We start from the raw sequence: 14309 nt of genomic DNA, 5'->3' as shown, positions 1-14309 counted from the left end.
TGGAAGGAACCCAAGGCAAGCTCGTGCTGTAGAGAAGCAATTGAGGAGTGGATTGGTCACTGGAAACCTTCATAGAGGAGAAGGTATTTGAGCCAGGTCTTGAAGAATGAGGGTAGGCCAATGGGGCACAGGCCATGTGGGATCCAGGAAACACTCTGTGAAAGATAGAGTATAATTGGGGGACTTTGGGAAGATCCAAGTGGCTAGAAAGGGTTTGAGAAGCAGCTCAGATTTGAGACTGCAGAGGTGGGCACAGGCAAGATCATAGAGTTTAGATTTTATCTGTAAGGCCAATGTTTCTCAAACATTGGACACTTTTATTTTATCTATTTTTTTTTTTATGGAAGAGTATGAATGCAGTCCCTCATTACCACAAATTATGTAGTCGAGTTTCCCATACTAGGGGAAATTTCAGAGAAAGCACATCAGAGGGCCATGGATAAACTTGTCCTGGGAAAACCACCTTCATGATCACAGTATCTCCCCTACCAAGTAAGTATGGATACTTTTATTTTAAAAGAAAAGATAACCTCAATTACAGTATTGTAATTGAAAAACCAATATCATTTGCCACAAACATGAGATACCAGAAAAATAAATTTTGTGAAAAAGAAAGAAAAAAACCTCAAGTGAGTACATTTGAACTGTTTAAGGTAAAATGAAATATATTAGTGAATCTAATCTGTTTGCAAAAAGAAATGCATGCCTAACATTATCTTCTTTGGGGAGAAAAAAATTAAACGGTGTATAATCAGTCAGTAATAAAGAGGTTCAGATCCATATCATTTAAGACTAAGATGAGAGTTATGTCAAGATAATTCTGCTTCTGTTTTTGTGTTAATTTGCCCCCAGAATCTCAACACACCTGTGTAGATATTAGAGCTACTCCCTGCCACCTAAAGAGCTGGATTATGGGGAGTCTGGCAGATGATCTCCCAGATACCACAGCCAAGAACTGAAGTCCAAATCTTCTTACCTCAGGTCCTCATACCAAGTGGATATTTGGCACATGAAAAACTCTTAACACATACCTCTCTCCCAAAATAGCAGCCTCTAAGAGTGGTGACTTCCTGGGGCATTCCAGCAGACACCTGCCAGGGAGTGGTTTTTAGGTTGTCCTTAGTATCTAAAGTCCCTTATAATCCACAAGAGTAACCCAGAGATTGAGAACTTTCTTCCTTTGTTTTAAAACTAAAACACAGAGGGACACCTGAGTGGCTCAGCAGTTGGGCATCTGCCTTCCGCTCGGGGTGTAATCCTGGGGTTCTGGGGTCAGGTCCCACATTGGGCTCCCTGCAGGGAGCCTGCTTCTCCCTCTGCCTGTGTCTCTGCCTCTCTCTCTCTCTCTCTGTGTCTCTCATGAATAAATAAATAAAATCTTTAAAAAATTAAAATACAGATAAAAGAAGGTTTGAGTTCTACAGAAAGAAATGCTCACATTTAAAGCAGTGATTGTTAAAGATCTATGGAACAGTAACTGTATCTGCATGTGTGTTCTATGTCCAGCAGCAAGAGTAATTGTTTAATAAACCACACAAAGCCCCCCAAACACAAATTGAAGACATGTCAAAGATCTCAAAACAGGGGTGCCTGGGTGATTCAGTCGGCTAAGCATCTGCCTTCAGCTCAGGTAGGGATCTCAGGGTCCTGGGATGGAGCCCCTCATCAAGCTCTCTGCTCTGCAGAGAGACTGCTTCTCTCCCTCTCCCTCTGGCCCCCATCCCTGCTGGAGTGCTCTCTCCCTCTCCCTCTCTCTCTCTCTCTCTCTCTCTCTCACACACACAAATAAATAAAATATTTAAAAAAACACATGAATTTGCTAGTATATTTGATCTCTTAGTTACTAATTCAGGCAAGATAAACACATGCGTCATAATATCTTAGCTCTTCTCTGGATTGTACTCACCAATGGAAACACAGACTTTTCTAGAATAGCAGAATAAGAAAAAAATGACTACAAATTTAATGGCTTAGAACAACACAATTTATTATCAGTTTTTTGTGGGTCAGGGATCTGAACATCCCTGCATCCTCAACTCAAGGTCTCATATGCCTGCCATCAAGGAGTTGGCCATGCTGCATTTCCAACTGGAGGCTCAATTATATCTGGAAGAATCTGCTTCCAAGCTAAATCAGTTTGTCTGCAAAATTTGTTTCCTTATAGCTGGATGATTTGAGACACTGGCTTTTTGTAGCCACCACTTGGAACCATCTGTAGATCCTACAAGCCACCCAAAGTACTTTGGCATGTGGGTTCCTTCAACGTAGCCTGTTGCTTCATCAAGCCAGCTAGGAGAATCTTTTGCTCCAGTCTACTAGCAAAAGATTTTATATAATGTAATGTAATCACAGGATTAACACCCATAACCTTTGCCATATTCTGTTGGTTAGGAGCAAGTCACAGGTCCTGCCAGCATTTACAGAGAGGTATCACACAAAGTCATGAATACTAGCAGGTCGGAAATCATTGAGGGCAGGGGTTACTTTAGAGACTGTTTGCCACATAAGAGAAAGGTCAGGAGAACCAGGGCTTCCTCATTGTCAAACCAAACAGATGATCTAGTCCTGGAAAAACTGGAAAGAACGCTGAATGGAGCAGGAACATGGGGTCTAGCCCTGGCTGTGTCATTAACCAGATCATTTATCCAGCTAGTTCCAGGACCTCAACTTCCTTACTTTAAAAATAAAATGAAGTACAGAGACACTAATTCAAAAATGTAGATTAAAATAGCATGGACATACCATCATTTGCCTTTAGCAAAAATTACAAATGATCACACTCAGAGCTTGTGAGTTTATGAGTATGCTCAGTCCTAAAAAGCAAGTTGCCATTAAAATATTCACACTTGTGTCAACCTGACCATGGGATTCCCAGATTTTTGGTTAAATTTTATTTCTGAGTATACCTGATGAGGTACATTTGAATTCATAGACTGAGTAAAGCAGATTGCCCTCCCTAATGTGGTGGCTACATCCTATTCACTGTAGACCTCGACAGAATAAAAAAGAATTCTCTCTCTTTGCATGACTTTCTTTGAGCTGAGACATCTGTCTTCTCCAGCCTTTGGATTCAGGCTCAGACTAGTACTTAAACCATTGGCCCTCCTGGTACTTAGGCCTTCAGACTTGGACTGGGACCACACCACCATCAGCTCTCCTGGGTCTCCAGATTGGTGACTGCAGGGCTTGGGATTTCTCAGCCTCCATAATCATGTGAACCAATTCCTTATAGTAAATCTTCTTATAGACTCATATGATATTCTTTGACAAAGTAATCCATTCCTGGGATTTAATTTTAAGAAAATGTATAATTCAAAAGACTTTGTAAAACAAGCTATATGCATGAAGTTATTAACTGTAGTGTTATTTATAATAATGAAAAACCAAAAACAATGCACATGTTTAACAACTGGAGAATGGCTGCATAAATTATAGTGCATCCATCTGAAAGAAAATTATGCAGCCATTAAACTAATAATCATGAGGACTATGTAGCAACACAGAAAAGTATTTATAAATTGATGTGAATTTATTTTTTAAAAAAGCAGAACATATAATTATATAAAAACTATAACAAGAAAAGGTAAATAGTGAAAAGAATCCATGTTTGTCATGGAATTGCACAATTTTTCATAACTTTCCTTTATCAATAAGACATTTTAAAAATAATAATTAAAAAGTATAAAATGAAAACAAAGAGGGGATTAAATTATCAGTGGTTCTTAACTGGGGTAGACTTGAAGATTTAAAATATTTATAGGTGGGTTTTACCCTGTGAAACTTCTGAGATGGGGATGGGGTACCTATATATTTAAATACACACATGCACACACACATAGAGCTGATTATGATGCACACTGGTAGGCAATTTCTCAGCATAAAATTCCATAAATCTATGGAGAATAAGGGGGCTATTCCAGGGACAAGCTGAATATTGGTTATGAGGCACCATAGGTGATGGACACCAGGCTGTTCTTAGTGTTTGCTTGGTTTGCTGCAGCCACTGTTATCTGTGTTTGTGGCTTGGGGGCAGTCTGAAGTATCACCCTCTGTGGAGGATTGCTCCACAATGCGGAAAGCCTCCAGGAACTCATTGATGTCGATGTGGCCATCCCTGTTGAAGTCAATGCTCCGGGCAAGGTCACAGATGCAGTCATCTGTGATGTCAATGTTCATATGAGAGCTGAACAGCTTCCAAGTCTGCCTGAACTCATCCAGTGAGATGAACCCTTACCAGAGAGAGGAAGTTATTTCAGTGAGTCAGTCTAGTTTTCAATGTTCATTTCCTCTGACATTCTTGCAGGGACACCTGCTCCTTACTGTTGAACAAAGATACTCAAGGCCTTGTATCTAGTTTAAACTCCCAAGGGAATGGCACAAAACTAATGGATCACCAATGGTTCTCAACTGAGAACAATTCTGCTTCCTTTCCACTGGGGACGTTTGCCAAGGTCTGGAGACATTTTTGATGGTCATGACTTGGTAGGGTAAGTGTTACTGGTATCTAATAGGTAAATGCCAGGGAAGCTACTAAATATCCTACAATACACAGGATAGACCCCCAAACAAAGAATTATTCAGGCCAACATGTCAATAGTGTCATTGCTGAGAAACCATAACCCATCCCAAACATATAATTTATTTTGCTTATAAAAAGCCTTTGGACCCATACATCTAAGGTCAATTGACTTTTTTTTTTTTTTTTACAAGGATTCCAAGACCATTAAATGGAGAAAGAACTGTTTTTTCAATAAATGGTAGTGGACAACTGGATATCCTCATGTAAAAGAGTGAAGCTAAATCCCCTACCTTGCACTACCAACAAAAATTGACTCAAAATGAATCAAAGACCTAATGGGAAGAGCTAAAATTGTAAAACTCTTGGAAGAAAACATAGATGTAAACTTTTGTGATCTTGGATTACATCATGATTTTTTAGATATGACACCAAAAGCACAAATAACAAATGGAAAAAGATAAATTGGACTTTTTTAATTAAAAAATTTTGTGCATCAGGGATCCCTGGGTGGCTCAGTGGTTTAGCACCTGCCTTCAGCCCAGGATGTGATCCTAGAGTCCTGGGATCGAGTCCCATGCTGGGCTACCTGCATGGAGCCTGCTGCTCCCTCTGCCTTTCTCTCTCTCTCTCCCTCTCTCTCTCTCTCTCATGAATAAATAAATAAAATCTTTAAAAAAATTTTGTGCATCAAAGGAAACTACCAAGAAAGTGAAAAGACAATCTATAAAGTTGAAGAAATTATTTTCGTATCATATATCTGATCATGGCATGGTATCCAGAATATATAAAAACTCTCATAACAACAAAGAAATGAATAACTCAATTAAAAGATGAGTAAAGGATTTGAATAGACATTTCTCCAGAGAATACATAAAAATTCCAATAAGCACATGAAAATATGCTCAATATCATTGCTTATTAAGGGAATGCAAATCAAAACCATGAGATACTGCACACCCAGAATGATGGCTATAAAGGGGGCAGGTAGTAAGCGTTGGTGAGGATATGGAGAAACTGGAGCCCTCAAACCTTGTTAATGGGAATGTAAAATGGTATAGCCACCGTAGAAAACAATTTGGCAGCTCCTCAAAAAAGTAAAACATAGTTTTATGATATGATTCAGCACTTGCACTTCTAGGAATACATCCAAGAGAATAAAAAACCATATGTTTGCATAAAAGGTTGTACACTAATGTTCACAGCGTCATTGTGAATAACAGCCAAAAAGTGCAAACAATCTAAATGTCTATCAACTGATAAATGGACAAACAAAATGTGCTATATCCATACAATGGAATATTAGCCAGCTATGAAGAGGAATAAAGAACCAATATACACTACAACATGGATGAAAACATTATGTAAAGTAAAAGAAGCCAGACACCAAAGGCCATAATATTGTATGATTCCATTTATATGAAATGTGCAGTATAAGCAAATCCATAGAGACAGAAAGGAGATTAATGGTTGGCAGGGACTGGTGGAGAAGGGACAGGGATGGAGAGTGACTGCTAATGGGTGTGGGTTTCTTTTTAGGGTGATGAAATATTCTATAATTAGATGGTGATGGTCACACAACCTCATGAATATACTAAGAATCAGTGAACATTTTAAATGGGTAAATTACACGGTGTGTGAATTATACCTAAAAATAGGTGGAAAGAGAGTAATAATATTGAAAAAGGCCTTTTGACCACTGGGGGAACAGGATGAGAGTATACAAGACTTTTCTGTACATTTTCTGGTAATATCCTGTGAATCTGTAATGATTCCAGAATAAGAACTTTATTTTTTTTAATTTTGTATTTACTTATGATAGTCACAGAGAGAGAAAGAGGCAGAGACACAGGCAGAGGGAGAAGCAGGCTCCATGCACCGGGAGCCCGACGTGGGACTCGATCCCGGGTCTCCCGGATCGCGCCCTGGGCCAAAGGCAGGCGCTAAACCACTGCGCCACCCAGGGATCCCCCAGAATAAGAACTTTAGAAAGAATTCTTTAGGAGTGAGATTGTTAAAAAGCCTTTCTTCTCTAGGTACATCTTCTAATAGCTGTTTTTCCTATGAGAAGTTCTCATAAGGTTTGTCTTCTTTCTTCTCTGCTCTACCCCTCTACCTGGATTGTTCATCTTGCCCAAGTACTTTTCCAGTTCTGCCATTTATAAGCATAACCATTATTTATTTTGGTCCTAAGGTGCTTGAGTAGAGAGCTAAATAACCAGGAAAGAGACTGAAAGGTGGGAGGTAAAGTTCGTACTCTGTGTCAGGAGGGATAGGATAATGAGTGTCTTTACCTGAACGATCACTATCTATGATCCTAAAAATGGCCTCTAGGTTGGATCGGTTTCGATACAATGTTTCCAGCAAACTTGACTGTATGTTCTGCAAAAGAAAAGACGTTTTCTTTCTATATCTCATGTTTAGACTTGTTCTAATATATAATTAACAAACAATCAACCCTGACAATAAGATACTATTGAAACAGCCTGAAGATATTTTGTCACCAACCCCCTCAGCCTACCAAATAATCTAAGGGTTTAAGAAGTACCTAGTCTATGATGAAAATGTTCTAAAATTGACCCTCATAATGGTTGCACATATCTGTGAATATATGAAAAACCACTGAATTGTACAGTTTGAATGGATGAATTGTATGGTATGTGAACCATACTGAAATAAAGCTATTTTAAAAAGTACCTAGCTCAAGGCTCATATACATTACACATTCAGTAAGCATTTATTGAATAAATCCTTTTTTTTTTTTTTGGAGGGGGGGGGGGAGCAGTATGATGCCAGGGAAATCAGACAGCCCTGAGTTTGAATCCCAGGTCTACAACTCAGAAGCTCTGTGAGCAGTGTCCTCATAGGTATAATGGTGCTGAGAATACTATACTTGTGGGGTGGGTATTTTGAAGATAAATTGAGGCAACATATGGGTCACTTAACACAAAACCTGACATATAGAAACTCAACTCAAATAGTTCCATTTTCTCGTCCATCTTCTTTTTTGGGTTCTCAATATTTGTTCCTGATTCAAAGTTCTCCATAGGGAGATTCATGGTCCACAATATGCCTTCATCCACCAATTTCTCACCATTACCTCACGGCTCAGTTGTTCTTTGGCCAAGTCCTCCAGCCAGGACTTGTACTCCAATGTGTTATCTGTTGAACTGTTCACCAGCTGTGGCTTCAGCATCCGCCACGGCAGTCCTAGATGCAGCACAGACTCCACAGCTTCTGCCCAGGCACTAAGAGTTATTAAACCTACAGGAAAGAGAAAGTTTGTTGACCTGTCACCTATAGGTCTAGTGTCCTGCCCAATAGTGCAGACGTTTTTATCCTGGCATACTTCTTGCTCTCTGTAGGTAATAAAAATAATGGGCACTGTCACTATATTTGTTAGTCAAGGTAGACTTTGCTGGAAACCAGGATTGCAAGATAAAATACAGGATGCCCAATTAAATTGTTACTGCTACTTTCTAATAGGGCTATATGTGGTCAATGTCTATTAGACATTCCATTGAGTTGAGCAAAGACAGCATTTCTAGCTTTGATAATAGAACACAGAATAGAAATGTACACATTAAACAAGAAGCCAAGTCACTAATCTTTTACTAATCTTGGAAAATTTCTTGTAACCTCCCCCACCTATTGCTTTTTGCTTAGTTCTGGCCTTGTCACCCTCCTTTTGACTCCATTTCTTTTTACCATCTCCCCATCTATATTTTGCTAAGTTCATATTCTGTTAAAAGCTTGTAATTTTAAAATTTAGAAAAGATAACTGGAACATTAAATTGAATACAATAAAGAAAGTAGTCAAAGGTGTCCTTTGGCCATTAGTTCAACAAATACTGATTTGATAACTTCTGCAACACAGATTTTTTTTTGGCCAGCTTTCTTCTAAGAATATTTTACTTCCTTGGTCTCACCAGTTTTATCTGCATCATGCTTCTTAAATTCACCAAGAAGATCCAAAGAAGAAGCAAATAACTTTTCCCGCAGAGATCTCAGAGCTGACTCCTCTACTCTGCTAATCCTGGGACAGGAGATGAAAAAATTTAAAAATTTAACACAGAGAAAATAGGCATGGATTTGTTTTTCTTACCATACTTCTCTCTTTCCTAATGCCTCAGCCTCCCTGGAGCTCAGTTTGGGAAGGAGGGAAAGGGCTCAGTTTTTGAAGGAAGAGCTCCATCTCTTATTTCTCCCCTTGGCATTTCCACTTCTCCCTGCTGGGCACAAACAGGACCTGCTGCTCTCCATCATAGTGCAGGACAGTGGTTACAGCAAAAGATCTGGAGAGAGACCACCTTTGCAGTAAAGTTATCTTACTGTACTGCACCTCAATTTCCCCATCTACAAAAGAGGGATAAAAATGGTACCTACAAAAAAAAAAGAAAGAAAGAAAAAAAGAAAGAAAGAAAGAAAGAAAGAAAGAAAGAGAAAGGAAAGGAAAGGAAAAAGAAAAGAAAGGAAAGGAAAGAAAAGAAAAGAAGAAAAGAAAAGAAAAGAAAAGAAAAAAGAAAAGAAAAGAAAAATGGTACTTACCTCATAGGATTATTGTAAAGATTAAAAAAGTAAATTCATATAAAGTACTTAGAAGAAACCCCAGCACCTGGAAAGCACTCAGTAAATGGTCTCTGTTATCATACTCATATGCTTTCCTTGTAATTTATTATGTTAAATAGGCACAAGACAAGAGTATGAATAATAAAATAGCTCTAATTTAATTTTCTCATTCTTACTGGATCAAAAGAGTAATGCCGGGAACAGGCATTAGATCCAAAGTAAGTGTTCAGGAAATATGTATAGTTGAATTAATAAAAAGATAAAAAGAGAGAAAGGTAAAGAAAAAAAGAGATAAAGGTAAATATATACTTTGTCTTGCCTCACTGAAGAGCCAGCCATTCTATAAATGAGGACCAGATAACCTATGTTTTCAAGTGCCAACAGTTACACATGTGCATGTGCACACACACACAGTTTTAATCATGTTTGATGAAAATCTTCCTTGCAATTTAAATAAATAAATAAATAAATAAATAAATAAATAAATAAATAAATAAGGCAGCCCTGGTGGTGCAGTGGTTTAGCGCTGCCTGCAGCCCAGGCCTGATCCTGGAGACCCGGGATCAAGTCCCATATCGGGTGCCCTACACGGAACCTGCTTCTCCCTCTGCCTGTGTCTCTGCCTCTCTCTCTCTCTCTGTGTCTCTCATGAATAAATAAATAAATAAAATCTTAAAAATAATAATACTAAATAAATAGAATAATAAAATAATAAATAAATAATAAATAATAATAACAATATATAAATTATTAATAAAATAATTATATATAAATTATATATAATATATTATATATTATATATAAAATAAATAAATAAATAATAAATAATAATAAATAATAAATAAATAATAAAAATAATAAATAAATAAAATAATAAAAAAATTTTTAAAAATCTTAAAAAAAAAAGAAGTATGGGACTCCCTCTCCTCCCCCCAAAAGTTTATAAACCATTGGTCTGGCAAAACATTCAAACTATCTTCTGTCAAATTGCAGTCCTCCATCATTATCATGACAGGATATAGTATGGTAACACTTTTGGGAGCTGGCTAGATGTACGAGGCTCTCTGTTTCTATGGCAAGCAGCAAATAGTGAACATTAACTAAATGCAGAGTTCTGCATGGATTGTTTCTTTCCTCCAACACCCACTGAGGAAGGTCTGATTACTATGCCCATTACAAAGTAACTAATCCAAGGTCACATAGCTAATACCAGGTGGTGCCAGCAATCAATCTTAACAGGTGGACTCCAGGCAGGCTAAACTATTATTGTGAGGCATTGATGTGAACCAAAAGTGAATGGATGCTGAATGAGAGCTCTTTGAAGAAAAACACAAGATTTTGAGTTTACGGGCATTGAACCATCAATAACAATAGTCAGAGACATTTCCCCCTTACTTCTAAGTTCTCCACTGCGCTCCAGGAAGTTGAAGTTGTTGGACGAGTGACTTCTAGGTGAATTAGGTGATGTTTCCTTGCTTTAATACAATTGATGAAGATTTCAAAGAGCTCTTTAATTATGTTATTAAAACATATGCTCTATAGGATTCCCTACAGTGACTTCTTTTGCAGTGACAACACCTAAATCCTATGGAATCAGCCATTCCAATTCCCTGGGGCCTACCCCTGGAGATACTACTTTGGTGGGGCTGTGGTGAGGGTAGGGCGGCTGAGTTTTTGTAAAGCTCCCCTGATGATGTGCCTGCACAGTAGGTTTGACTATCACTTAATGAGTTTAAATTTTCATATGAAACTTCTTGAGTGATGCTGGCCTTGATTTTTTAATAACTTGAGTGTTTAATAACTCTTGATTTTTTCACTTTCTTAATTTAAATTCAATTTGGCAACATATAGTATAACACCCAGTGCTCATCCTATCCAGTGCCCTCCTCAGTGCCCATCACGCAGTTACCCCAACCCCCCACTCACCTCCCCTTCCACTACCCCTTGTTCGTTTTCCAGAGTTAGGAGTCTCCCATGGTTTGTCTCCCTAATTTTTTCCATTCAGTTCCCCTCCTATCTCCTATCCCCTATAATCCCCTTCACTATTTCTTATATTCCCTGTATAAGTGAAACCATATGACTTACTTCAACCAATTGACTTACTTCACTCAGCATAATACCCGCCAGTTCCATCCACATTGAAGCAAATGGTGGGTATTCGTCCTTTCTAATGGCTGAGTAATATTCCATTGTATATATAGACCACATCTTCTTTATCCATTCATCTGCCGAAGGATGTCGAGGCTCCTTCCACAGTTTGGCTATTGTGGACATTGCTACTATAAACATTGGGGTGCAGGTGTCCCGACGTTTCACTGCATTTGTATCTTTGGGGTAAATCCCCAGCAGTGCAGTTGCTGGGTTGTAGGGTAGCTCTATTTTTAACTCTTTGAGGACCCTCCACACAGTTTTCCAGAGTGGCTGTACCAGTTCACATTCCCATCAACAGTGCAAGAGCCTCTCCAACATTTGTTGTTTCTCGTCTTGTTAATTTTCCCCATTCTCGCTGGTGTGAGGTGGTATCTCATTGTGGTTTTGATTTGCATTTCCCTGATGGCAGGTGATGTGGAGCATTTTCTCATGTGCTTGTTGGCCATGTGTAGGTCTTCTTTTGTGAAATTTCTGTTCATGTTTTTTGCCCATCTTATGATTGGATTGTTTGTTTCTTTGCTGTTGAGTTTAGTAAGTTCTTTATAGATCCTGGAAACTAGCCCTTTATCTGGTAGGTCATTTGCAAATATCTTCTCCCATTCTGTAGGTTGTCTTTGAGTTTTGTTGACTGTTTCTTTTGCTTTGCAGGAGCTTTTTATATTGATTAAGTCCCAATAATTCATTTTTGCTTTTGTTTCCCTTGCCTTCATAGGTGTATCTTGCAAGAAGTTGCTGTGGTCAAGTTCAAAAAGGGTGTTGCTTGGGTTCTCCTCCAGGATTTTGATGGATTCTTGTCTCACATTTAGATCTTTCATCCATTTTGAGTATCCAGGCACCCCTACTCTTATTGTGTCTCTGGGAATCTTGAGGCTTCAATGCCCCCCGCCCCCGCCCCACTCTCCGCAATTCTGCCCTATTTCCCTGCTAAACACTTTTCAGTCAGGGAACACTCAGATGTGGATTTTTAAAGTTCCCACTTGTCCAGGGCTGGGCTTTCCTGCCACAGAGGCTTTCATGGCTCTGCTTTCGCCCAGCTTGTCATGGTTCCCCTCCCCACTTTATTCATTAAAAAATTTTTTTTTCTGCCTTCCTACCTTGTTAGAAGCAAAACCCTTCTCTTTTAGCTTTCTGGCTGTTTTCTCTTTACATCTCAGGTCGAATTCGTAGGTGTTCAGGATGATTTGAAAGTTATCTAGGTAAGTTTGTGGGACCAGGTGAGTTGAGGAGCCTACTCTTCTGCCATCTTGCCTCCCAACCTAACTCTTGATATTTAATAACTTGAGTGATTTAAAATAATGCACTTTCATAGCACTCACACAAAGCAGATGCTAAACATTAAAGTGTTCTCTTCCACTGGGTTTATGTTAACTTTGTTTTGATTTCTAATTAGTTCACTTGATAATTAAAGAAGCTTGTTCAGTAGTACTAACACTATATCTGTTAGCAGCTTATATACTCTGGGACCATCTTCTTGGTGGGAAGCAGTACTGCACATCTGTTATGTGTGTGATTTCTGAAATAAGACTGCCTGGGTTAAGGCTTACCTTCATTGGGTATTAGCTGTATGAGTATGAACCTCTGTTCCTTACTGATCTCCACCATAAAAGTGAAATTCATATGTATTTTATAAGTTCATTGTGAGACATACATATAAATTCTTTATAATAGCACTTAGTGGGTGGTGAGTCCTCAGCCAAGGTTAGAACTTAGAATAATCCCAACAGAAGCCATTTAAGTACTATTATATGCTTCCTTCCTGGGAAGAAGACGGCCAGCAAATGCGTTGACTGAAACCCATCTGTCAAATGCCTAGAAAGCAAAAAACCTTTGTCTGTGGCTTATAGGGTAACACAAGCCCTTTAAGGAAAGGAGAAAACAGAAGAGTGACCCTGGAAAGACTTAGTGGCCTGGTATATGGACTTTACCCAAGACACATCCATTGAAAATAAGTTCTGCAGGAAGCAAATTTGTTGCTCTCATTAATGACGCAAAGGTACAGGTCTTAAAGTATATGGAGGACAAGGAAGAGGCCCTTGCTATGTCTATGTGGACCTCACTGCTGACATAGCTAAATTTTGTTGTTGTCGTCACTGTTGTTGTTATAGGTAGGCTCCATGCCCAATGTGGAGCCCAGTGTAGGGCCTGAACTCACAAATCTGAGAGCAAGACCTGAGCTGAGATCAAGAGTGGGGTGCTTACCCAGTTGAGCCACCCAGGTGCCCCATATATTTTGAATTCTCACTTAGAATTTGGATAAATATCATGATGCTTGACATTTCTACAAGCACCATAATTCTGTTTTTCTGAAAATCATTCATTAAAAAGTCTTGCCTTTGCCTCATAGTCAGCCTGTGAGTCTCCTTGTTAGCTTGATACTGCACGATGTATGGGGTCAGGGCCGGTCCCAGTTTGACATAGGCCCCTCTGTTACTGCCAACTTCATAGTAGTTGGAGGCAGAAAAGATTGTTAACACCTAAATCAAAACAGAGAGAGAGAGAAAAAAAAAAAACAGAGAGATAAAGGCATTCAGGTTCACTGAAAAACTTTTCACCATCAATCTGATAGGGCCCAACCCAATTTCAGGCATTGCTCAATTTCAGAGGCTATTCCTTGGCCTCACCTATGGATTGATTGATTGATTTATAAGATTTTCTTTATTTATTCACAAGAGACACAGAGATAGACGTAGAGACATAGGCACAGGGAGGAGAAGCAGGCTCCAGGCAGGAAGCCCGATGTAGGACTTGGTCCCAGGACCCAGAATCACGCCCTGAGCCGAAGGCAGGTACTCAACCACTGAGCCACCCAGATGTCCCAGATCTTTTCAATTTTTTAAAGTCATCAGTTCTAGTAAGGCAGGAGCTCAAGTAATAACAGCTTGAATTCTGATGGGACATCCACAACATGCTTTCTTCATAGTTTCATCTCAAGTACAATAGTAGGGGTCAGAGAAAACATTTCATTTGGATCAACTGAGAGGCAAGCAGGATCCAATAACTTGGGAAGGCCATTACAATTGGCAAGCCGGGGACAGCTCAGGTGGCTCAGCGGTTTAGCGCCGTCTTCTGCCCA

At 39.1% G+C, this 14309-nt stretch overlaps 1 protein-coding gene and 1 non-coding gene across 2 annotated transcripts in view; both read right to left on the bottom strand.

Annotated features, from left to right (window-relative positions):
* Window positions 1-339: 339 nt before the first annotated feature.
* On the bottom strand, window positions 340-500 carry LOC112915634 (U1 spliceosomal RNA). The gene has a single exon (XR_003234121.1). It is a non-coding gene; the product is annotated as a U1 spliceosomal RNA (small nuclear RNA).
* A 3010-nt stretch (window positions 501-3510) lies between these two features.
* PPEF2 (protein phosphatase with EF-hand domain 2) overlaps window positions 3511-14309 on the bottom strand; it is a 28556-nt gene continuing 17757 nt past the window's right edge. The window contains exons 12-16 of the mRNA XM_025992972.2: window positions 13568-13710; window positions 8446-8552; window positions 7617-7780; window positions 6811-6898; window positions 3511-4229 (exon numbers count right to left, since the gene is read on the bottom strand). Of these exons, the coding sequence (XP_025848757.2) occupies window positions 3976-4229; window positions 6811-6898; window positions 7617-7780; window positions 8446-8552; window positions 13568-13710 (756 nt within the window). The 3' untranslated portion in view covers window positions 3511-3975. The remainder of the gene's footprint in view (window positions 4230-6810; window positions 6899-7616; window positions 7781-8445; window positions 8553-13567; window positions 13711-14309) is intronic.

The sequence above is a fragment of the Vulpes vulpes genome, unplaced genomic scaffold (assembly GCF_048418805.1).
Source record: "Vulpes vulpes isolate BD-2025 unplaced genomic scaffold, VulVul3 u000000899, whole genome shotgun sequence".
Taxonomy (NCBI): Eukaryota; Metazoa; Chordata; class Mammalia; order Carnivora; family Canidae; genus Vulpes; species Vulpes vulpes.
The sequence above is the reverse complement of the archived record's forward strand: the minus strand, read 5'-3'. Positions and strand labels throughout refer to the sequence as shown.